Below are 24,422 nucleotides of genomic sequence, written 5' to 3'. Positions count from 1 at the left end.
GAAGACAAGAAACACGGCATCTACCTGGGAACCCGTGTCTATGGCCCTCTGAGTCTCGTGGACGAATAGCGCGAGCTGGGTTTCACACGATTGTTTATTTCGAAACCCATGCTGATTCCTTCAGAGTAGATTTCTAGTCTCCAGAAAAGTCATTATACTCGAACATAATACGTGTTCCAAAATTCTACAACTGATTGATGTTAAGAGATATAGGTCTATAGTTCGCACATCTGTTAGACGTCCCTTCTTGAAAACGGGGATGACCTGTGCCCTTTTCCAATCCTTTGGCACGCTACGCTCTTCTAGAGACCTACGGTACACCGCTGCAAGAAGGGGGGCCAAGTTCCTTCGCTTATTCTGTGTAAAATCGAACTGGTATCCCATCAGGTCCCGCGGCCTTTCCTCTTTTGAGCGATTTTAATTGTTTCTCTATCCCTCTATCGTGTATTTCAATATCTACCATTTTGTCATCTGTGCGACAATCTAGAGAAGGAACTACAGTGCAGTCTTCCTCTGTGAAACAGCTTCGGAAAAAGACATTTAGTATTTCGGCCTTTAGTCTGTCATCCTCTGTTCCAGGACCATTTTGGTCACAGTGTCTGGACATTTTGATTTGATCCACCTACCGCTTTGACATAAGACCAAAATTTCTTAGCATTTTCTGCTAAGTCAGTACATAGAACTTTACTTTCGAATTCATTGAACACTTCTCGCATAGCCCTCCTCACACTACATTTCGCTTCGCGTAATTTTTGTTTGTCTGCAAGGCTTTGGCTATGTTTATGTTTGCTGTGATGTTCCCTTTGCTTCCGCAGCAGTTTTCTAACTCGGTTGTTGTACCACGGTGGCTCTTTTCCATCTCTTACGATCTTGCTTGGCACATACTCATCTAACGCATATTGTATGGTGGTTTTGAACTTTGTCCACTGATCCTCAACACTATCTGTACTTAAGACAAAACTTTTGTGTTGAGTCGTCAGGTACTCTGTAATGTGCTTTTTGTCACATTTGCTAAACAGAAAAATCTTCCTACCTTTTTTAATATTTCTATTTACGGCTGAAATCATAGATGCAGTAACCGTGTTTGTCACCACAAGGTCTAATTTGCTATCACCACGAGTCAGTTCTCTGTTTAACTGCTCAAGGTAGTTTTCAGGTAATGCACTTTTATACTTCAGGTGCTCAACCACAACAGCTGCTGAGCCAGGGGGCGTACAGAGACATCCAATTACCACGTCTGAGCCTGCTTTAACCGTGGCCTTCACCCAAATTATTTCACATTTCAGATCTCCGTCAATTTCCTTTGATGCTATTGCACTTCTTATCATTATAAACACGCCTCCCCCTTCACTGTCCAGCCTGTCTCTGCGGTATACATTCCAATCTGAGTTTAGAATTTCATTACTGTTTACATCTGGTTTCAGCCAACTTTCTGTCCCTAGTACTACGTGGGCACTGTAACTGTCTATTAATGAGAGCAGTTCTGGGACCTTTCTATAGACGCTCCTGCAGTTTACTATTAGCATATTAATATTGTTATTCCCTGTTGCATTTTGCCCACTCCTACCTTGCCGTGTCTCAGGAGGCGTCTTGTCGGGCCTAGGGAGGGAATTCTCTAACCTGAAAAACCCACATGTGCACTCCACAGGTACTCCGCTATCCTTGTAGCCACTTCCTGTGTGTAGTGCACGCCTGACCTGTTCAGGGGGCCCTACACTTCTCCACCCGATAGTGGAGGCAGAGAAATTTGCACTCCAGATCTCTGCAGAATCGTCTGAGCCTCTGGTTAAAGCCTTCCACTCGGCTCCAAACCAGAGGACCGCGATCGGTTCTGGGAACGATACAAGAAATAGTTAGCTCAGATTCCACCCTGCGAGCGAGGCTTTCCGCCTTCACCAACTCTGCCAACCGCCTGTATGAACTGAGGATGACCTCTGAACCCAGACGGCAGGAGTCTTTGGTGCCGACATGAGCAACAATTTGAGGTGGATGCACCCAGTGCTCTCTGTCGCTGCCGGCAGGGCCTCCTCCACATCTCGGATGAGACCCCCCGACAAGCAGACAGAGTGAACACTGGCCTTCTTCCCCGACCTTTGCGCTATTTCCCTAAGGGGCTCCATCACCCGCCTAACGTTGGAGCTCCCAATCACTAATAAACCCCTCCCCCCCGTGTGCCTGCTCGGACCTCGCTGAAGGAGCGGCCACATGTCCATTCACAGGCAGAGCGGGTGATGCCACACGGCCAGCCTCCACATTGACCCTCCGTCTTGTGTGCTGCGAACGCCGCTGAACCCGCCACTCCCCTTGGGGAGAGGGTGGCCCAACCGCGAACAGTACCCGCGAAGATGTCTCGACAGCAGGGACAGTGGGTGAAGCATGCAACACCTGGGGTGTACCATGCGACACAGCTTCGTCGCTAAATAGAACATGTGCAAAAAATCTGTTATCATCCTGTAATTTCTCGTGTACCCAGTGGCAGAACTGTACACGACGTTCACAGTCGTTGCCATGCTATTTCTGGTGCATAGAAATATGGTACGGGTGCAATCGATGTTGATGTAGCATTCTCAACACAGACGTTTTTGAGATTCCTGATTCTCGTGCAATTTGTCTGCTACTGATGTACGGATTAGCCGTAACAGCAGCTAAAACACCTACTTGGACATCATTTGTTGCAGGTTGTGGTTGACGTTTCACATGTGGCTGAACGCTTCCTGTTTCCTTAAATAATGTAATTATCCGGCGAATGGTCCGCACACTTGGATGATGTCGTCCAGGATATCGAGCAGCATACATAGCAGACCCCCGTTGGGCATTTTGATCACAATAACCATACATTAACAGGATATCGACCTTTTCCGCAATTGGTAAACAGTCCATTTTAACACGGGTAATGTATTACAAAGCAAAACCGTCCACATTGGCGGAATGTTACGTGATACCACATACTTATACGTTTATGACTATTATAGCACAATCTATCACAAAGCGAAAAAGTGGTCCAACTAAAACATTCATATTTCTTTACGTACTACACGAATATGTAATAAAAAATGGGGGTTCCTATTTAAAAAACCGCAGTTGATATCCGTTTGACCTATGGCAGCACCATCTAGTGGGCCAAACCATAGCGCCATCTGCTTTCCCCCTTCAAGCTAGACGAGTTTCGTTCTTTGTAGATTTTTCGTTTGATACTTATTTCGTGAGATATTTGGGTCGGTCACTATCAATGGACCACCCTGTATATCATACAAAGGGACAACATCAAAGCTCTCTCTTTTGTGAATTGTAATTTTTCCGCATTTGGATAGTTTTCTGTGCAAAAACAATAATGCAAATGCTCCCCCCCTTCTCACATCCAATTGCTGTCAGTCCCCCCAAGTAATTTGTCTTTATATTTGTTCTTGGAAAAGTGGTACTGAACTTTTAATGCATTCGCTATAGTTACTACTGTTTCCAGTATTTATATCACTTATTGCTAAGTATTGGATTCCATGTTATATGAAGACTTCTTATGATTTGTGTGTCATAATGAATGCAACATAAACAGGCCAGTTAGATGTAAGAGGGCCCTAATTTTGCCACAATAAATAAAAAACTATCTTAAGACCGTGCTACTGTGTTAGCCAAAGGTAGCTGTAGCTTTGATACAAAAGCTTGGGATTTATAACAGATGCCCGTTTGTTTTACAGAATGTCATGAAATAAAATGAACTGATGGGGCTCTGCTACAATTTGTGGCGAAGAAAATTGAAGTTACTTTATAGCTACAGAAACTATTTTAACAAATAGCATCACTCTGGCCTAGTGGTTGTTGGCTACCACTGAAGAGGTATAAAGCTGATTCATGTTCCATGTTTTCTGTCGAGTAAAGATCTAGAACAGTGTCTCCTCTGCCTCATTACAGCCAAATGAGAAGCTGCCTAATGAAATAAGTAGCGTCATTAATACATCAACTGTGAAATCAAAAGGCTTGCAGAGAAGTATGAGCAACTTAGATTATTCATTTTAGTTTTCACATTTATATTTGGAGGAGGGTGAGGACTATATCTGGTTTTACGGTCCAAACCTATTTTACTTATGCTGTATGTAATTTACTCTTTCACTGCCAGTCATGATGCTTAGGTGATCAATGTTTTGGTCCATAATTAGGTATGTTTGAAAACTATAACAGAGCTCTTAAAATGAGTAATATTCAGAGAATTATATAGTCTTTTCTACAAATTTAATTTATGTTTATAATATAATGACGAAGTACATGACTTGTTTTACATGTACAGTAACTTAAATATTAATAATAATATAGTAGAACTATTTGATTTATGCGTCTCATGAAGTAAATATTTCAAACCAAACTATCGTCACAGTTATAGTAACTTCTTTATCTTAGGATATAGTGCCCTACTATATTGCAACTTATGGCCGTGTACTTCTGAAATCTTTGAAATATGCATTAATAATAATAGTCTAAGAGATTATTATTAAAATTTCACAATTAATGAACACAGTCTGATTGTACAACTTTAAAAATTGGTCATTTCTATAAAACTGCACACAAAATCAAATACTACTAGACTGCATTAAAAGAAGATATAAAAAGGTTGTAACACCATTCTGACAGCCATGGCATGTGACTAATATCACACCTGCACCATTTTTTGTTTCTTTCTGCAGTTTATTCAGTATCATAATATGTCGTCCTGCAACAAAAAATGGTCTTGCTGTACAAGGTCACTGAATGACAGTATACTAAAACACTTTAAATATATTTTAAAACAAATTCATTGTGAAATAAATATCTATATGAGCACAGACCACCACTTACGGGATAGAAAAAACATGAGTGGTAGACATATTGAGAAGAAAGATTACCCGCCAAGCTACTGACAAAGTCCTTCATACTGCTAAACAGACACTCCCATCTGTAACACTGGGAGTTTTTGATGGTGGTGCTGGAAGAGTGAGTAGTTAGTTTTCCAAAGGATGAACTTAGAACACGGTTTAGATAACAACCTTCCTCTCTCCAGGTGAGTAGTGATCTATTCTCATACACGTAAGTACACAGGAGACAACACACTAATACTGCCTAAACGCACCCTCTAGCCTTGATAACAGACTTGATTCGGCAAGTAATAAGAGTCCATAAGTTTCTTCAGGAATGCCACATCCAGTTGAAGTCATTCATTCATGATTAGATCCCGTGAAGCTACCAAATTGCTAGGATGTTTAGCGCTGTGTCTCACCTATGATGGTGGGACCCAAAAATAACCGGAATTTCTTTGTAGGAAACATGTACTTCATTGTTTTTCAAATACAACCGTAATCTCCTCCAAAGTACGCTCCATTAGCATTAATGCACTTGTCCAAGTATGTATTTACTCCAGTGGTGGAGGCACCTATAAATTAACCCTTCAATACCTGCTAGAAACTTCGTAAAATTTGCATTTTATGTCTTTGACATCAGCAAAACGCTTCCCTTTCAAATTTCTTTTCATCCTGGGGAAAAGGAAGAATTCCAAGGAGGTTTTTGGTGAATATGATGCATGGATCACGGTGGTCGTCTTCAATGAGGACAGAAACTGGCGAACACTAAGAGTCATGTGTGTGGGAGCATGTCACGATGCAGGAGCTACTCGCTGAAATTCCACAAAGGCATATGTTTTCACATCAAACATCTGCACGCCCATTTCACAACCTCCAAATAGAATTGTAGATTTACTGTCTAGTTTTGAGGAACAAATTCTGTGTTTGTAGTCTCTTTGATGTCAAAAAATAGATCAACATCACCTTCACATTTAATTTCACCTGCTGAGTTTCTTTTGGATGAGGTGAGCCAGTTGACTTCCATGGAACTGACTCTTATTTACTGTCTGGATTGTACCCACATAGCACCATGAATCGTAGCCTGTGACAATTTTACTGAAAAAAATTTGAGCATCTAAGAATGAGTCCTTATTTCATGACAAGCATGAATGCGATGATCCTTTTGATATCCGGCGAGAAGCCTCAGCTCATAATTTGCTGCCACTCTTTGCATCCCCAAGTCAATGGTCAAAATGCATTGACTTGAGCATCCAGAACATCCCAGGTAAGTCCTCAAGCTGGTCGATTGTCCTGCGACAATGTTCATTGATCAGACCATGGATTTGGCTGGAGTTGTCCTCGCTTTGAGCAGCTTAAGGGTGACCGTAACGGGACATATTTAATGGCCATTTCTTCTTTTTTTAAACTGAGAGAAACCATTCATAATTTGAGTTTTACTAAGAGTATGTTCTTTGTAAGCTGTCTGAACCAACACAACAGTTTCCGCTGAGTTCTTGCCGAGGAAAAAAAAAACAAATTTTCACAGTCACACATTGTTTGTAAGAAGTAGCCATTTTCTCATGTCACATCTGCACTGTATGCACACTCACAGAACTGCCAGAGAAACAATACTAGTCGCTGTCTGTTGACACTGCCTGGTGGATTTCTTGGTAGAGATCCTACAACAGCCCTTGGGCAGTGCAATGTGGTACTTCAAGTAAATCACGTGCAGCTCTATAGTTAATTTTGGGTCCCCCTTCATACTGTTCCAAATAGTCCCAAGCAATTTCTTTGGGATTATGACTGTGCAATTTAGCATACAAACTGAGGAATGGTACAATGCTTGCATGTTTATCAAACCACGAATTTATGTGTACAGGGCTGTTGTCACACTGGAGGAAGTTACTGTCCGCAGCATGCTCATCATGAATATATAGGAAAGAGAGCAACACTTTTTCACAGAGAATAATGAAATAAGTGCATTCATGTTCATGGTAACCTGAATGAGTGGGTGTAGGTCTTGTACGAATATCTCAAAACATCACAGAACTAACTCTGTGCTGAACTTACTCTGTGTTCCATGGCTGCTAGCAGTACGCCATTCCTTGTAGACATATTGGGCAGTTGATACACTGACAAATAAGGCAACTTCATTCAAGGTTATGTCATGAGCACGTCCAAACACAATAGCTTCCTTCTAGCCTTATGTCATGCTGTCACATTTGAACGTCAATTATCTTACTGCGCCAATTCCTTACAAACTGCAGTGTTCACAAAATGAATTTACTTCGAGAGCATGTAAGACTTCAAACTATCTAGCCAAGTGTAAAATAGGAAAAGGATTCACAAGAAATTAATATTCTAAGAAAGACATTAATACAGTAAAGGCTTACTTCATTTTAGAGGGCCTAATGGTTTTATTTTGTCTATTTGGTAACTTTCAATGAAACCTACCTCTTCTTGCCTTTCCCCCGCTTACTCTGCCTTTTGGCAGACTGTTCTTCAGCGTATCTATTTGTGTGCGCTGGGTCAGTTCTCAATTCACGCACGTTGAGGTTCTTAGCCTACAACAAAGTATTTTTTACATTCATCTATAAATATAAAACCTTCAATTTTTGCCAAACAAGTTTATAAAACTGAATGTGACCCACATGAAAAATAGGGCAGGATGCCTTAGGACTACTGTATATTTTTTATGATGTGTACACGAGTAACTGTTCATCGAGCAAATTTTGAAAGTAGCTCTGTGAGTTTGCAGATAGGAATGGTTTTCTCAGAATACACAGATACAGACTACAAATTTGAGGTCTGTGGCAATTCACAGCAGCAGAAATGTACCCTTAGACTTTGCCAAGTAGCCTCAAACTCTTTGAAACACAGAGGGATATAATGTTATGTAATTAATTTGTTCATTTACTTGTAGGTACAAGTCTGCAGTCCTGATATACATACTACGTGGTAATTTGTTTCAAAGGTAACAGAAATGTTGAGCATTGGGCCAATCCAGAAGAGTAAAGAAGTCATCTAAACTGATCTGAAGCAGCTGCACAATAACCCACTTTATTGATGGGCTGTACCATTTTGTTTTGGCTAGTGGTGTGCTAAAGCACTATGGCATTGGGATTTCAATCTGCACAACTGCACAACTAAAGAAATAATTACATAACATTATTTTTTCAAAGTGATTATTAAAATTTTATGACTACCCCTTGTACACTTCAGTCTGAAACTACCATTTTGTAATGTATGCATCATGCAATTAATGTTCCTGTATAACAGAACATCATTAAAAAACGTAAAGTTACACAAATAATCAAACCTATAAAAAGAATTATGGGAAATGAGTCTTACACAACTAACGTCGAACTGGTGTAAAACGTACTACATTCATGGGTACGAAAATGATTAGCAAATTAGTGCCTCTGCTCACAGTAGGTACATGCAATAGTGTCTACACTATATATCCAAAGAAAGATGACACAAAGTGTTTTTCATTCAGAAATCTCATCTGGATGTTGGGTGGTGATGAGAAAATCATATTATGACTCATGTCAGGAGAAACCCTACCAGCATGTCAGAGTTCAACAGTGATAGGATCAACGTTTAATATGACTGCAGTTTATTGTTCCGTAACATTGCTTCTGAGGTTAGTCGAGATTCCACGACTGCCAGGCAGAGATAGAATTGATGGGTTCAGAAGGGTCATAAACGAACTCAATGGCCCCACATATTTAGCACCCGAGAGGACATACATATTGTTAGCTTGGCCATGCAGGATCGTACAGGTGTGTCACATACTTTTAATCAGTATATGAGCTTGTTTACAGCAAGATAAGTTTTACACAGACAGTGCAACAATGTATGGAGCACCACGGACAGTCAGCACAGTGCCCACTGTTGCAACTTCACTCGATGCAGCAGCAGATGTTCCAACAGTGGTATGCCTAAAGAGAACACTAGATACAGGAGTGACACCATGTCTCTCTGATGAGTCTCGGTTCTGCATACAGTACCATGATTGGCGTATCTGTGTGAGAAAACTCTGAAGAGAACTGTTGTTGCTTGATTGCAGTTATCATCATCACAAAAGGCCCAATAACTGGCATGGTATGGGGTGATCTTTGTTTCAAAACACAATCATTTTTTGTTTGCATGGTTTGTAATTTTTATAGCAGCCGATATTTTTCTGATTTGTCAAGGCCAGTGGTGATGCCATACCTTTGATGTACCAGTGAAGATATCATCTACATCTACATCTACATTTATACTCCGCAAGCCACCCAACGGTGTGTGGCGGAGGGCACTTTACGTGCCACTGTCATTACCTCCCTTTTCTGTTCCAGTCGCGTATGGTTCGCGAGAAGAACGACTGTCTGAAAGCCTCCGTGTGCGCTCAAATCTCTCTAATTTTACATTCGTGATCTCCTCGGGAGGTATAAGTAGGGGGAAGCAATATAATCGATACCTCATCCAGAAACGCACCCTCTCGAAACCTGGCGAGCAAGATACACCGCGATGCAGAGCGCCTCTCTTGCAGAGTCTGCCACTTGAGTTTGCTAAACATCTCCGTAACACTATCACGGTTACCAAATAACCCTGTGACGAAACGCGCCGCTCTTGTTTGGATCTTCTCTATCTCTTCCGTCAACCTGATCTGGTACGGATCCCACACTGATGAGCAATACTCAAGTATAGGTCGAACGAGTGTTTTGTAAGCCACCTCCTTTGTTGATGGACTACATTTTCTAAGGACTCTCCCAATGAATCTCAACCTGGTACACGCCTTACCAATAATTAATTTTATATGATCATTCCACTTCAAATCGTTCCGCACGCATACTCCCAGATATTTTACAGAAGTAACTGCTACCAGTGTTTGTTCCGCTATCATGTAATCATACAATAAAGGCTCCTTCTTTCTATGTACACTCCTGGAAATTGAAATAAGAACACCGTGAATTCATTGTCCCAGGAAGGGGAAACTTTATTGACACATTCCTGGGGTCAGATACATCACATGATCACACTGACAGAACCACAGGCACATAGACACAGGCAACAGAGCATGCACAATGTCGGCACTAGTACAGTATATATCCACCTTTCGCAGCAATGCAGGCTGCTATTCTCCCATGGAGACGATCGTAGAGATGCTGGATGTAGTCCTGTGGAACGGCTTGCCAAGCCATTTCCACCTGGCGCCTCAGTTGGACCAGCGTTCGTGCTGGACGTGCAGACCGCGTGAGACGACGCTTCATCCAGTCCCAAACATGCTCAATGGGGGACAGATCCGGAGATCTTGCTGGCCAGGGTAGTTGACTTACACCTTCTAGAGCATGTTGGGTGGCACGGGATACATGCGGACGTGCATTGTCCTGTTGGAACAGCAAGTTCCCTTGCCGGTCTAGGAATGGTAGAACGATGGGTTCGATGACGGTTTGGATGTACCATGCACTATTCAGTGTCCCCTCGACGATCACCAGTGGTGTACGGCCAGTGTAGGAAATCGCTCCCCACACCATGATGCCGGGTGTTGGCCCTGTGTGCCTCGGTCGTATGCAGTCCTGATTGTGGCGCTCACCTGCACGGCGCCAAACACGCATACGACCATCATTGGCACCAAGGCAGAAGCGACTCTCATCGCTGAAGACGACACGTCTCCATTCGTCCCTCCATTCACGCCTGTCGCGACACCACTGGAGGCGGGCTGCACGATGTTGGGGCGTGAGCGGAAGACGGCCTAACGGTGTGCGGGACTGTAGCCCAGCTTCATGGAGACTGTTGCGAATGGTCCTCGCCGATACCCCAGGAGCAACAGTGTCCCTAATTTGCTGGGAAGTGGCGGTACGGTCCCCTACGGCACTGCGTAGGATCCTACGGTCTTGGCGTGCATCCGTGCGTCGCTGCGGTCCGGTCCCAGGTCGACGGGCACGTGCACCTTCCGCCGACCACTGGTGACAACATCGATGTGCTGTGGAGACCTCACGCCCCACGTGTTGAGCAATTCGGCGGTACGTCCACCCGGCCTCCCGCATGCCCACTATACGCCCTCGCTCAAAGTCCGTCAACTGCACATACGGTTCACGTCCACGCTGTCGCGGCATGCTACCAGTGTTAAAGACTGCGATGGAGCTCCGTATGCCACGGCAAACTGGCTGACACTGACGGCGGCGGTGCACAAATGCTGCGCAGCTAGCGCCATTCGACGGCCAACACCGCAGTTCCTGGTGTGTCCGCTGTGCCGTGCGTGTGATCATTGCTTGTACAGCCCTCTCGCAGTGTCTGGAGCAAGTATGGTGGGTCTGACACACCGGTGTCAATGTGTTCTTTTTTCCATTTCCAGGAGTGTATTTGCAATACATTACATTTGTCTATGTTAAGGGTCAGTTGCCACTCCCTGCACCACTACAATTTTCTAATGCTGCAACTTCTCTGTATACTACAGCATCATCCGCGAAAAGCCGCATGGAACTTCCGACACTATCTACTAGGGCATTTATATATATTGAGAAAAGTAATGGTCCCATAACACTCCCCTGTGGCACGCCAGAGGTTACTTTAACGTCTGTAGACGTCTCTCCATTGATAACATCATGCTGTGTTCTGTTTGCTAAAAATTCTTCAATCCAGCCACACAGCTGGTCTGATATTCCGTAGGCTCTTACTTCGTTTATCAGGCGACAGTGCTGAACTGTATCGAACGCCTTCTGTGCTCTTTTCCAATCATTTGGAACCTTCCGTTCCTCTAGAGACTTGCGGTACACGGCTGTTAGAAGGGGGGCAAGTTCTTTCGCGTACTCTGTGTAGAATCGAATTGGTATCCCGTCAGGTCCAGTGGACTTTCCTCTATTGAGTGATTCCAGTTGCTTTTCTATTCCTTGGACACTTATTTCGATGTCAGCCATTTTTTTCGTTTGTGCGAGGATTTAGAGAAGGAACCGCAGTGCGGTCTTACTCTGTGAAACAGCTTTGGAAAAAGGTGTTTAGTATTTTAGCTTTGTGCGTGTCATCCTCTGTTTCAATGCCATCATCATCCCGGAGTGTCTGGATATGGTGTTTCGAGCCACTTACTGATTTAATGTAAGACCAGAACTTCATAGGATTTTGTCAAGTTGGTACATAGAATTTTACTTTCGAATTCACTGAACGCTTCACACATAGCCCTCCTTATGCTAACTTTGACATCGTTTAGCTCTGTTTGTCTGAGAGGTTTTGGCTGTGTTTAAACTTGGGGTGAAGCTCTCTTTGCTTTCGCAGTAGTTTCCTAACTTTGTTGTTGTACCACGGTGGGTTTTTCCCGTCCCTCACAGTTTTACTCGGCACGTACCTGTCTAAAACGCATTTTACGATTGCCTTGAACTTTTTCCATAAACACTCAACATTGTCAGTGTTGGAACAGAAATTTTCGTTTTGATCTGTTAGGTAGTCTGAAATCTGCCTTCTATTACTCTTGCTAAACAGATAAACCTTCCTCCCTTTTTTTATATTCCTATTAACTTCCATATTCAGAGATGCTGCAATGGCCTTATGATCACTGATTCCCTGTTCTGCACTTACAGAGTCGAAAAGTTCGGGTCTGTTTGTTATCAGTAGGTCCAAGATGTTATCTCCACGAGTCGGTTCTCTGTTTAATTGCTCGAGGTAATTTTCGGATAGTGCACTCAGTATAATGTCACTCGATGCTCTGTCCCTACCACCCGTCCTAAACATCTGAGTGTTCCAGTCTATATCTGGTAAATTGAAATCTCCACCTAAGACTATAACATGCTGAGAAAATTTATGTGAAATGTATTCCAAGTTTTCTCCCAGTTGTTCTGCCACTAATGCTGCTGAGTCGGGAGATTGGTAAAAGGAGCCAATTATTAAACCCAGATCGGTTGTTGAGTGTAACCTCCACCTATAATAATTCACAGGAACTATCCATTTCTACTTCACTACAGGATAAACTACAACTAACAGTGACAAACACGCCACCACCGGTCGCAAGCAATCTATCCTTTCTAAACACCGCCTGTGCCTTTGTAAAAATTTCGGCAGAATTTATCTCTGGCTTCAGCCAGCTTTCTGTACCTATAACGATTTCAGCTTCAGTGCTTTCTATCAGCGCTTGAAGTTCCGATACTTTACCAATGCAGCTTCGACAGTTTACATTTACAATACCAACTGCTGCTTGGTCCCCGCATGTCCTGACTTTGCCCTGCACCCTTTGAGGCTGTTGCCCTTTCTGTACTTGCCCGAGGCCATCTAACCTAAAAAACCGCCCAGTCCACGCCACACAACCCCTGCTACCCGTGTAGCCGCTTGCTGCGTGTAGTGGACTCCTGACCTATCCTGCGGAACCCGAAACCCCACCACCCTATGGCGCAAGTTGAGGAATCTGCAGCCCACACGGTCGCAGAACCGTCTCAGTCTCTGATTCAGACCCTCCACTCGGCTCTGTACCAAACGTCCGCAGTCAGTCCTGTCGAAGATGCTGCAGATGGTGAGCTCTGCTTTCATCCCGCTAGCGAGACTGGCAGTCTTCACCAAATCAGATAGCCGCCGGAAGCCAGAGAGGATTTGCTCCGATCCATAGCGACACACATCATTGGTGCCGAAATGAGTGACCACCTGCAGATGGGTGCACCCTGTACCCTTCATGGCATCCGGAAGAACCCTTTCCACATCTGGAATGACTCCCCCCGGTATGCACACGGAGTGCACGTTGGTTTTCTTCCCCTCTCTTGTTGCCATATCCCTAAGGGGTCCCATTACGCGCCTGACGTTGGAGCTCCCAACTACCAGTAAGCCCATCCTCTGCGACCGCCCGGATCTTGCAGACAGAGGGGCAACCTCTGGAACAGGACAAGCAGCCATGTCCGGCCGAAGATCAGTATCAGCCTGAGACAGCGCCTGAAATCGGTTTGTCAGACAAACTGGAGAGGCCTTCCGTTCAGCCCTCCGGAATGTCTTTCGCCCCCTGCCACACCTCGAGACGACCTCCCACTCTACCACAGGTGAGGGATCAGCCTCAATGTGGGCAGTATCCTGGGCAGCCACAGTCGTAGCCCGATCGGGGGATGCGTGGGACGAGCTGGCCGTCCCCGACAAACCCCCATCCAGACCCCCACAGTGATGCCCATTGGCAACAGCCTCAAGCTGTGTGACTGAAGCCAACACTGCCTGAAGCTGGAAGCGAAGGGATGCCAACTCAGCCTGCATCTGAACACAGCAGTTGCAGTCCCTACCCACGCTAAAACTGTTGTGCAAAGAACGTCTGAACTAATGAACAGAGAGCACAAACAAATTGACACAAAATTTAAACGGTTATTAAAATACAAGATTGCCTAGTGTATGCAGTAATGCTGCTACTTGCACACTGCTGACACACTGCTCGGCGGCGGAAGGAGACTACGCGATTTTACACTATTCACTACGCAATTTTACACTGCTCTCTGCCGCCGTTGCATAAGCAGCTGCCAGCAGAAAGTCGTATACTCCTAGCTCAGTTATTTGTTACATAGTTTAATTCTTAATTTCTTTGCATGTTTTTGGTACTTGCATTGTTTAATTCATAAATTTCGGGCGTATTATAGTATTTCTTACTATAACACAATGATGTGCAAAACTGAAGGACAAAAGTAACTTTCGCAAGACGTGTCACTGCCAAGTTACACAGCTCGATGAAATTTGGACCGTACATAGAAAGAACTGCTATATTATAGTGAAGAAAGTAACTGAAAAAGTACACAATAATGCAACAAGATGAACAGAAATGACACTTACCATATTTACCTGATTATAATATGAGCCGAATCTATTGCAGTTACATTTTTTTCAAGGCCCTGCAACTTCACAGTAGGGCTTAACAATGATGACACTGTCTTGGGTAAATTGATTCAGAGGTAAAAATAGCATCCACTTGCGTCTCTGTGTGGAGACTACTCTGGAGGATATTGCCATCAGGAAAAACAAAACTGGCATTCAATGGGTTGAAACTGTGTAATGATACATCCTCTAATCTGATAGCAAGAGGGTGCAAGGACACTTTATGGGGAGTGACTCTGGTTTCAGCAGGTCACATTTTTTTCATCTGATGTGCACCTCAGGCGTCGTGCAGTGATGCAAGATCTCCATTCGACATGCTTGTTTTGTCATCAGTATTTCCTCTGAGCCTGCAACACTGTGCACCGCACCATGGAGACACTTCTAGCGAAGTTCTGTAGTTCGGGCTTCTCAACAATGTTAAACATGTCTCTGATGTTCATCCCAAGAAATGAGAAAGTTTGCAGAAGTCTGTACGAGGCCACAACATTATCAAGTTCAAGGATACTGTACTTGAGCTAGTCTGTGGATAATAAATCCAGGCAATGTTCAGTATTTGGAGTTTTATTCTAAGAGGTTTTTCTGGTATTTGTGGAGGTCTTGTCTGACCAGTGCCAGGGTCAAACTCCAAGAAATTTTAAGCAAGACAGGACTCCCTCAGAAGTGGTGACCCTGCTTTCAAACTGGAAGAATATACAGTTGCGGACAATCAATGCTGTTGCGCTTAAGGTGCGGATATTAAACAGCAATGTTAAGACCTGCAGAGTGTTTTATTATTATTATTATTGTATAAGCCAACAAAAGACCACGACATTCAACTATTGAATTTGGAGTGGGTTTTGACGTTTGCCCAGTAGTTACGTATCCTCTGGTTGTGTTGTTCCTTCCTCTTCTGTGTCCAGAGGACACAAGTCTTCTTTCTCAGTAGTCTGTCCTGGAACCTCTTTTGTCTAAGCTTCTTCCTGAGTATTGTCTGATCCTTCAAGTTTCCTTCTGTTATTCCTAGTTCCTGAAGATCTTTCTCCACTTCCGTCAACCATGGTGACTTGGTCTTCCTCTTTTGCCAGTAACAGAGAAACTGGTTGGACAATCTCTCATGATGCATCCTGTAAATGTGTCTATAAAATTCTAGACATCTTCTCCAAGGTACATCTGTGATTCTTTCACTGTACTTTTAGAGCTCTCGGTTGGGTCACCTTCCTTGACTGGCCCCAGTATCTTCCTCATTATCTTTCTCTCCTGGATTTCGAGCTTTTCAGTAAATCCCTTCCTATTGAATATTAAATATTCTGAAGCATATAAGGCTTCAAAACAGATAACTAGGTCATCAGAAAATACCAAGCAATCAACACTGAGCCCATTGCACTTATGTCCAAGAGAGATAACATTTGGAATCCCTTCTCAAGCTAACTTCTTCCGCCACTCTCTTATTACCTTTTCAAGGGTACAGTTTAAGAGGAAAGGGGGACAGACCATCTCCCTGTTTTATTCCCAATTTGATTTAAAAACTTTCTGAGAGGGTTCCTCTGAATTCTACTCGTGACCTGGTGTTGCTTTAAGTCTATTGGATAAGGCTGTGGGTCTTCTCATCTAGCCCTAGTTCTTGCAGGATCTTCATGAGAAAAGGTCTACCAACTGAGTCATATGCCTTCTTGAAGTCAACGAAGATGATTATATATTTCTTAACAGCCAGTTTTACTTGTAACACTGACTTCTAGTTCAGTATCTGTTCGGTACAAGAGCATCCTTTCTAAATCCTGCCTGGTATTCCCCTAGTTGTGGGTCCAGTTGAGGTTTGGCTCTGTTTAGTAAGGCCTTGGAGAAAATCCTTTATAAGACCAACGAGATTCCTCGATAATTGTCTATGTCAGTCACGTCCCCTTCCAGTTACTAATTAATGTTTGAGTCTCCCAAATGTTTTTTTGAGATTTCTGTCAACTTGCTTACAGTCTTGTCTCCCTCCATAGTTCAGCCACTATTAAGTCTTCTCCTGATGCTTTGTACTTTTTCAAGGATGGGATGATTTCTGTTAGTACTACTTTCGTCGTGGGTTGTGAGTTTGGAGGCTTGGTGCTGTCCTGGTAATCAAAGAATGTGTCAGGTGATTCACAGTTCAGGAGCAATCTTCCACTCATTCAGGATTTTTTCAGTTTGCTAGATGTTTTGGATTATTTGAGTAAATTTTTTGAGTGAATTTGGGCATGAATTATTCAAGAGTTCTGCTCAATTCTGTCCTCCCCTGATGTTTTATTGCTTTTAAGTTTCTTGATGCGCGCATAAATTTCTTCTTGTGTTGGTGGTGATGAGTTCTGTGGTGAGATTTCTGGCTGCACTTTTCGGAATCTCTCTTTGGGTTCGAGACAATTAAAAAGCTGTGAAAAATATGTGGCTAGTACTTGGCAATTTTCTTTATTATTGTTTTTATTATTTTCGGGTTTACCTGTTTGTGTGTATATATATATATATATATATAAATTAGGACACCATTTCTAATTCGATTCAAATTGACTTGTTTGAGCTATTTTCAAATTTACATGCATCAAGTGTTAAGTACACAAATTCAATACATAAAATTTAAAGCATAATGACTTCATGTAGATTCCCAGGTAAAAAGCATACACTCATGTCAAACATTGTAACAGAAAGTGGAGTAATGGGAGACGAGGAAAGTTTCACATCAGGAATAAAGCTAGTGAGGTCTCCCCCATCATTGGCGTCTATACCCGCCTCATCCGACAGCCACAGAGGCTGTCAGTTTCGGAAATACACATCATCTGCAAGACTCTCCCATGTATCGAACACTACACCCCTTCAGTTGAGTGTGTGGCCAACGTCAATGAGTAAATGTTCACGTGATGCTCCATTTTTGCCCTCCGATTTTCAATGAGATTAAAATCTGGCACTTGAAATGACCAGTCGATCATGTCAACATCGCCAATTGCAAAAACCACTGCCAAGCACTTTGATTTGTGTGAATTGGTGAGTGTTCCTGCTGAAACTGGATCATTCCATTGGGACAATGCATACTAACTGCCGGCACCACAGAGCATTTCATGATGTGCACATACTGATCTGTGGCAGGTGACCAAAAATATGGTTAAACATCTGTGCCCCATTTGATGTCATCCACCCTCAGCATGATACTGTGGTACTACCAACAAGCAAATGTGGCACCATGTATTGTGGACCGTAATGTGCTCCCCATAGCCTGTAGACTATCATGGGACTCTCATCCACTGAGCTAAATACCGATTCATCTGAAAAGACGATGTGGTCCCAGTCATGGTCTGCATTCAATTCAGCAAAGGCAGGCCTATGAAGTTTGTGATAATCAGAGAGGGTCCCTTCATCAGCAACCCTACGGACACTAATGCCGAGAACTCGTATGCTGTTGTGAACAGTTCGAAAGTATCCAAAGAAATTGGTCTCATTCTTGAGTTGGGTGGCGTTCAAGAATGGACGTTCTATACTGGTGTCAATTAACACACATCTTTCTGAAGCTTTGACACCTTTCCTAATCCTGACCATTGAAACTGGCCATTACTCTTGTCTCAAACCACTGCTTTACCCATTTCTGGGCACAGCGATGTTGAACGTCAAACCTGACTGCCGCTTCATGAGCACTAAAACTATCACACTGCATGAACCTATGTATGCTGACACATGGTAAGAAATGACTGTTTGTCATATACCTGCCTGTGGCACAGTGTGTTATGTTCTGTATACCTTGGCTGTATTCATCAAGCTTCTAACACACTCAACAAACAATACAATGTAAAAAAATAAATAAATAAAACCCAACTACACAGATTTGTTTTTATTTGTTGATTCAAGGCAGAACCATCTTGGTCTTTCAAAAAGATAAAAGCAAGCATTATAATGTGTAAATAAAACAATATGTGATTGTTATAGGCGTTAACAGAAAATCAAAGCAAGGCAAAGTTGTTGCACTAATAAGGGGACAAATACATTGCCCAGAAGTGTCCTATATATTTTGCTGCCACAGTTGCCAGTGTGTGCTGTATTACCAATGGTGCAAGCTGTACAAAACCAGAGTACTGGAGCTTATCAAGACACATGTGTACAATTTTTTTTTGTCAACTGTACACGAACTCTTTGGGTTCTTCACACAGATTTCAGACTCCACAGCTTTTGGCAATCAACTTTTTTTGTGGTGGTGGGTGATTTATTCATAAAGAGACATTAGCAGACTTATTTTTGACTGATTGTTGGCTTGTCATGTCTACCTCGGAGTTTCTAACATGTTTCATTAAAGTCTTTGAGATTACCCACTTTTGTGGATTGGCAGCATGTTTCGGAAAGTAACGTAGTGTGATGCAGAAAGACAGCAATCTTTAGTACCTTCATGAAGCATGTACAATGTTGGGACAGTGTTGACAACAGCACAATGTAATGCAAGAAATTTTCACTGCTATCTAGGATAAAGATAATCCTAACTCTGAAAACCAGTCTCTATTTTTGTAAGCCCACTGTAACTCTAAGCATTGGTAGCTTACTGTGAAGAGCCAGTAAGCATTTTGTTAAGTCACAATCTTAACTAGTGGGAAATGTGAAAAGAAAAATGTTTTATTTCATTTGTTATTTCTCTGTAGCACTTAGTTACATGCCTTGAAAGTGCCTTAACTACACTACATCCCATGTTATAGTGCTCCTGAAAAAGAAAAGCTCACCTTTTTTACTCTTTCTTCAAATTCTCGTATTAGTTCTTCACAATCCAAGTTCTCTTCTGGTTCCCAAGTATCTTGAGAGTGTGGGTATCCTCGCCAGTGGATCAAATACTCTTTTTTTCCATTTCTTTTATGGTGCACTTCCATTATCTTCTCCACCTTAAATAAGTATTTATTAAATACTTAATCTGCAATTTGTGGCAAGAAAATTCAATACAAAATTAACATTTTAAGCTAGTTTAACAAAACACAAAACAACTACAGTTTGAAAGTATGCATTACATAGGGCTGCAAATATTCTGACAACAATAACAATGGGAAATCAAGAATTCAGATACATGATAATCCAAAGTTATAGTACCCACCTGTCCACTGAACAAGTAACGTGTCATTTGTTCAAGTATGAAAATGGGGTGTGTGGATTAAAGCAATGGGTTCTGATGGGTTTGTACTTCAGAGTTTCAGGTACATACCCCAGAACCAACACAAGACTTGGATAGAATGCATAAATTAAATGAAAGAGAGCAGGATAAACTAACCTACAAATATTATATATTTAAGAAAGAACTGTTTGAATCAGAACAAACAATGAAAAGATTTAACTAAGCATATAGATTTCCGTCCCTCCCTTCTGTTTTCCTTGCCCAAAATTCCATTTTTCTCCCCCATATCTTCGAGATTATCACATATGACATGCATACAGTAACAAAAATCTGTAATACTAACTCAGAGCTTAGAGAATTTCAATTTATTATCCAGTAAATTCATTTTGTTATCAGAATTTATTGGTGAAATCTGATTACCTAGAAACTGTGCTAACTGCAAAATACCTGCAATATAAAACTTCGTAATCGTCGTTCAAGTAAACATGTACGTAATCGCTAATTTTGAGGTAAAGTAGATCAAATGCATATACAAATAATTGAAGTATCCCTACAGCTATTGTCGGAAATGTGTTAACAACTTTTGCATTCATTTTAGCATTATCATCAAAAACATTGGTACTGAAGTAGGATCTGACATTCTGGCAAAATAGACAGCATAATTCCATAGGAATTATTGTTGTATCTAAAAGTTCATATTCAGAAGGGAGTCTCTGAACTATTCAGTTAATCAGGAATATAAGTGTTTAATTGCAACTTATAAAATGACAGTGGACAACAATATCTGAGAGTAGCATTGACAATTGTAAACTTGTAAAAGGTAACTTTAGGGAGTCATTTTAGTCAGCCTGTGAAGGTTATGATATAAGCAAGATCTGTGTTCAAAATTACTGCATAATGTATGCGGACCAGTTAGTGCAAACCACAAGTTGCAAAAGATGTCGAGTTTTATCTAAATTCATGTTTGAGAGTTCATTCAGTGACCAATTTTCAATAATTGAATGAACTCGCAATTGTTTTCATGACCAGTGTTAATCTTCAATAATGCTTACTGTGACAAAGGATCAGACTGTGAACTGTTATTTCCAAATTATACTTACTGTGCATGGCATGTTCATTCTGATATGACTACCAATTTGAAAGGACCATGTAACTGGAGAATGAATTAATGATTCACTTGCCACACACAAACTTCTGGATCACTTCACTGTTACGATAGAGCACTCTAATAATCTCAATATGGAACATCAGTAGAGTACATTATGTGTTTGTCTGTTTTGTTTTAGGACACAAAAACAACTAGGGTCATACGCATCCATATCAGAAGTGTAGAACACAAAGACAAAGAGAGGAGTTAAAAACAACTACACGTTAATCCCAATTGATCGAAGAGAAGGCAGCTAAAAACAGTCATTTGGAGAAAGGGCTATAAAATACGCCACAGAGAAACAGAGGTCATGAACTATCTATTAAATGGCTTTTTCCATATTGCTATGATGGATAAAAAGTAAAACATGTTAAACAGCTTGCGCATCCTTTGCTAAAACAGCCAGCAATTCATACAGCAAACACAAAGGAGAACTAAATGGTTACAAAAAAGGGCATTCCATCAAAAAAATGTCAAACCGTGAAATGTTGAGTGCAATGAACATAAAGTGGTGGGGGAGCATCACTTGACGAACGGCGCTGGCTAAACAGACAGTGCCCGATACATAACTTAGCTAAAATGGTAACCCAGAGCTTGTTCCCATGAAGGGATGTCCAATGGTGATGCCGAAGTGACACCGCTTGCTGACAGATGGCAACACAGAGATCAATTGGAGGGTATGTAAGAACCAGCGAGATGAGGTATGAGGATGCAACCTTCGCTGCAGCGTCAGTGGCCTCATTTCCTGTCAGATCGACATGACAAGGAACCCACATAAACAAAACAGTGGCACCATCAGGAGTGAGCAAGTGACAGCTTTCCTGGACCTGTTACACTAAGAGATGGACAGCGTACAGTACACAGAGGCTATGAAGGGCACTGAGAGAGTTGGAGCAGATGACGCAATTGGAAAGCCTGTGTTGCTGGCTGTACTGTGTGGCCTGATACAGAGCAAAGAGCTCTGCTACAAATACTGAGTAGTGTTCCAGAAGCCGATACTGAAAAATGCCGGCACCAATGACGAAGACAAACCTGACATCAAGGTCAGTCTGAGAGCCAACAGTGTACATAAAGTTACTACCATGAAGTTCTGTGCAAAGGTTGTGAAGCTGAAGGCGATACAGCGAGGCTAGATAGCATCCTTTGGAAGTGAATGAAAGCCGAGGTGAACATAGGCTGCCACACGAAGCCAAGGTAGTGAAGGGTTTACACCCACCAGGAAAGAAAGTTGCACGTAGCGCGAAGTTCAGCTGCACGAGCATGAGCCAAAAGCGAACTCCAGGAGGCAACAGAGAAGAGGGATGCATTGAGATGGCGTACGAGGAACGGACATGCAGATGCATAAACGAAACACCTATAGTCTAGTTTCGAATGGACAAGGGACCAGTACAAATGAAAGAGTGGTTTGATCTGGTCCCCAGGAAGTACCACTGTGGCCATGCAGGACACTGAGGGATCGCGTGCAACGGGCTGCCAGGTAAGACATGTGGGAGAACCAAGAAAGGTTCCTTTCGAGCATGAGCCCTAGGAATTTCGTAGTTTCAACGAGTGGAAGAGCAACAGGCCCAAGATGTAAAGACGGTGGAAGAAACCAATTGCACCACCAGAAATTCATACAAACGGTTTTGACAGTGGAAAAACGAAAGCCATTGTCAGTGCTCGACTGAGACATAGCTGAAGACACTGCTCGATGAGACGGGTCCATGGAGAACTGCAATAAATGGCAAAATCATTAACGAAAAGGGAGCTGGAGATGTCCTGCAGTAGACAAGCCATTATAGGGTTAATGGTTATACCAAAGAGGACGACGCCCAGGATGAAACGCCAAGGCACACTGTTTTCCTGGATAAAAGTGTCCGACAAGGCAGAACCCACACATACCTTGAAAGCTCACTCTTTTAAAAATCCCTGAACGAAACGGGGCAGGCGACCACAGAAGACGCATATGTAGAGAGTACGGAGGATACCAGTCCTCCAACAGGTGTCATAGGCTATCTCCAAATCGTAAAATATGACCACAGCCTGGGACTTCCACACAAAACCATTCATGATGTGGGTGAACAAAGTGACGAGATGGTTAACTGCAGAACGGCGTGCTCGCTTAAAATCAACAATGGTGAACTGCCTGCAACAAAAGGCACTTCACATGTGACAGCTCAAAACTGACATTACTTATCAGGAAATGATAACGTCCATATTGTTAACACAATAGCACTGAGGCACAACAGTCCTATCTGGTTGTTCAAGAACTGTTACAGTATGTGGCTAGCTGTTTATCTGTGCTGAAATTAATAGTGAATGAGGCTTGACCTGGCCATAAACTGTAGGTTATTTAACAAAAAGTGCAATTACAGTATGTGGACTGAAATCTTGCCTACTTTAGACAATACTTTTCAGCCAGATTCAACAGAGGCACAGCTACCAAGGCATATTAGCACAGGTAAAAACGCTACGCTTCATTTGGTGCCCCATGGATTTGCAGCACTTTACAGGGAAAATACAGGTTTTAAGAACTCATGTAACAGAGCAGTGGACTTTAAAATTATTCACAGTGGAACTGATGAAGTGATTGTTAAACAGTGAAAAACAACGTGTGGCATATAAATTAACTGAATTTACATGTAAACAATAAGTAGGACAGTGCACAGACAATTTTATGAACATTGGAAACGTTTAATTGTTTGGAATTAGGCACAGAAACTGATGCTGTTATGCAGAAAAAGCTTGACAAATGGGAAACATTGTACTGCCTGAAAGCAGCAGCATTGACTATCCTGGACAGCTGCCAATCAATGACGTCACACCCCGGAGCATGACAGCTGAATGACTCAAGTCAGAGCAGATGTAATCAACACAATATGCAGAACCAACGTGAAGATTACAAGCTGCAGCAATTAGCAGACGATGACACGGCAGCCACAGTTGGTGACGGAAAATTATCACGGTAAGAGTGTTTGTATCATTGAGTGACTTATTTGTTCAGCCAAAATGAGTAACCCAGAAGTTAAGGACATTGTATTGAGGGTTACAGGACAAGAAGTGCCAGTAAAGGAAGACAAGAAGTCATTACTGGTACAGTTAATGACACCACAGGACCATGTTGTTAGAAAGTTAATGAGTAATACTGGGAGTAGCATTAAATATGATGCTAGTTTACATTCAGAAATAAATGAAATGAATACGGTCTTCAGAAATGTAAATTTAAGTCTACAAAATACAAACAACAAATAAGATAACTGGATTAAGAATACAACCAAATGAAGTGTAACAGAAAATTCTGGTTCAAATTTAGAAAATTATGTCACTGATGAGTTGCCAGATGAAAATTTGATTAAAAACAAATTTAATAAGGGTATGGAAGTAGTTGATTTTTATCAGGATAATTTAACTGATGGAGTAAAAACTTTTTCTTTTGGTGGTGATAATGAAATGATTTCTGAATTAAAGCAGATAACTGCTGCTGATATTAGAAAGTAGAGGTAGGTAATGAGAATGTTGATGTAAGTAGTGGTACATTTGAGGATGCTGAGATGGTAAGTGTGCAGAAAGTGACTGATGACAAGTGTGCAGAAAGTGAATGAAGCTGTTGGCAGAGCAA

At 42.2% G+C, this 24,422-nt stretch overlaps 1 protein-coding gene across 4 annotated transcripts in view; it reads right to left on the bottom strand.

Annotated features, from left to right (window-relative positions):
• Positions 1–4,202: 4,202 nt before the first annotated feature.
• The window catches only part of LOC126473940 (heterochromatin protein 1-like), a 154,047-nt gene continuing 133,827 nt past the window's right edge, over positions 4,203–24,422 (bottom strand). For 3 of the 4 annotated variants that reach the window (XM_050101300.1, XM_050101301.1, XM_050101303.1), the window contains 3 exons: positions 19,298–19,453; positions 7,257–7,366; positions 4,203–4,699 (listed from right to left, as the gene is read on the bottom strand). In XM_050101300.1, coding sequence (XP_049957257.1) covers positions 4,675–4,699; positions 7,257–7,366; positions 19,298–19,453 — 291 coding nt within the window. In that variant the 3' untranslated portion in view covers positions 4,203–4,674. The remainder of the gene's footprint in view (positions 4,700–7,256; positions 7,367–19,297; positions 19,454–24,422) is intronic. The other variant, XM_050101302.1, reaches the window with a different exon arrangement.

This window comes from Schistocerca serialis, chromosome 4, assembly GCF_023864345.2.
Source record: "Schistocerca serialis cubense isolate TAMUIC-IGC-003099 chromosome 4, iqSchSeri2.2, whole genome shotgun sequence".
NCBI lineage: Eukaryota > Metazoa > Arthropoda > Insecta > Orthoptera > Acrididae > Schistocerca > Schistocerca serialis.
The sequence above is the reverse complement of the archived record's forward strand: the minus strand, read 5'-3'. Positions and strand labels throughout refer to the sequence as shown.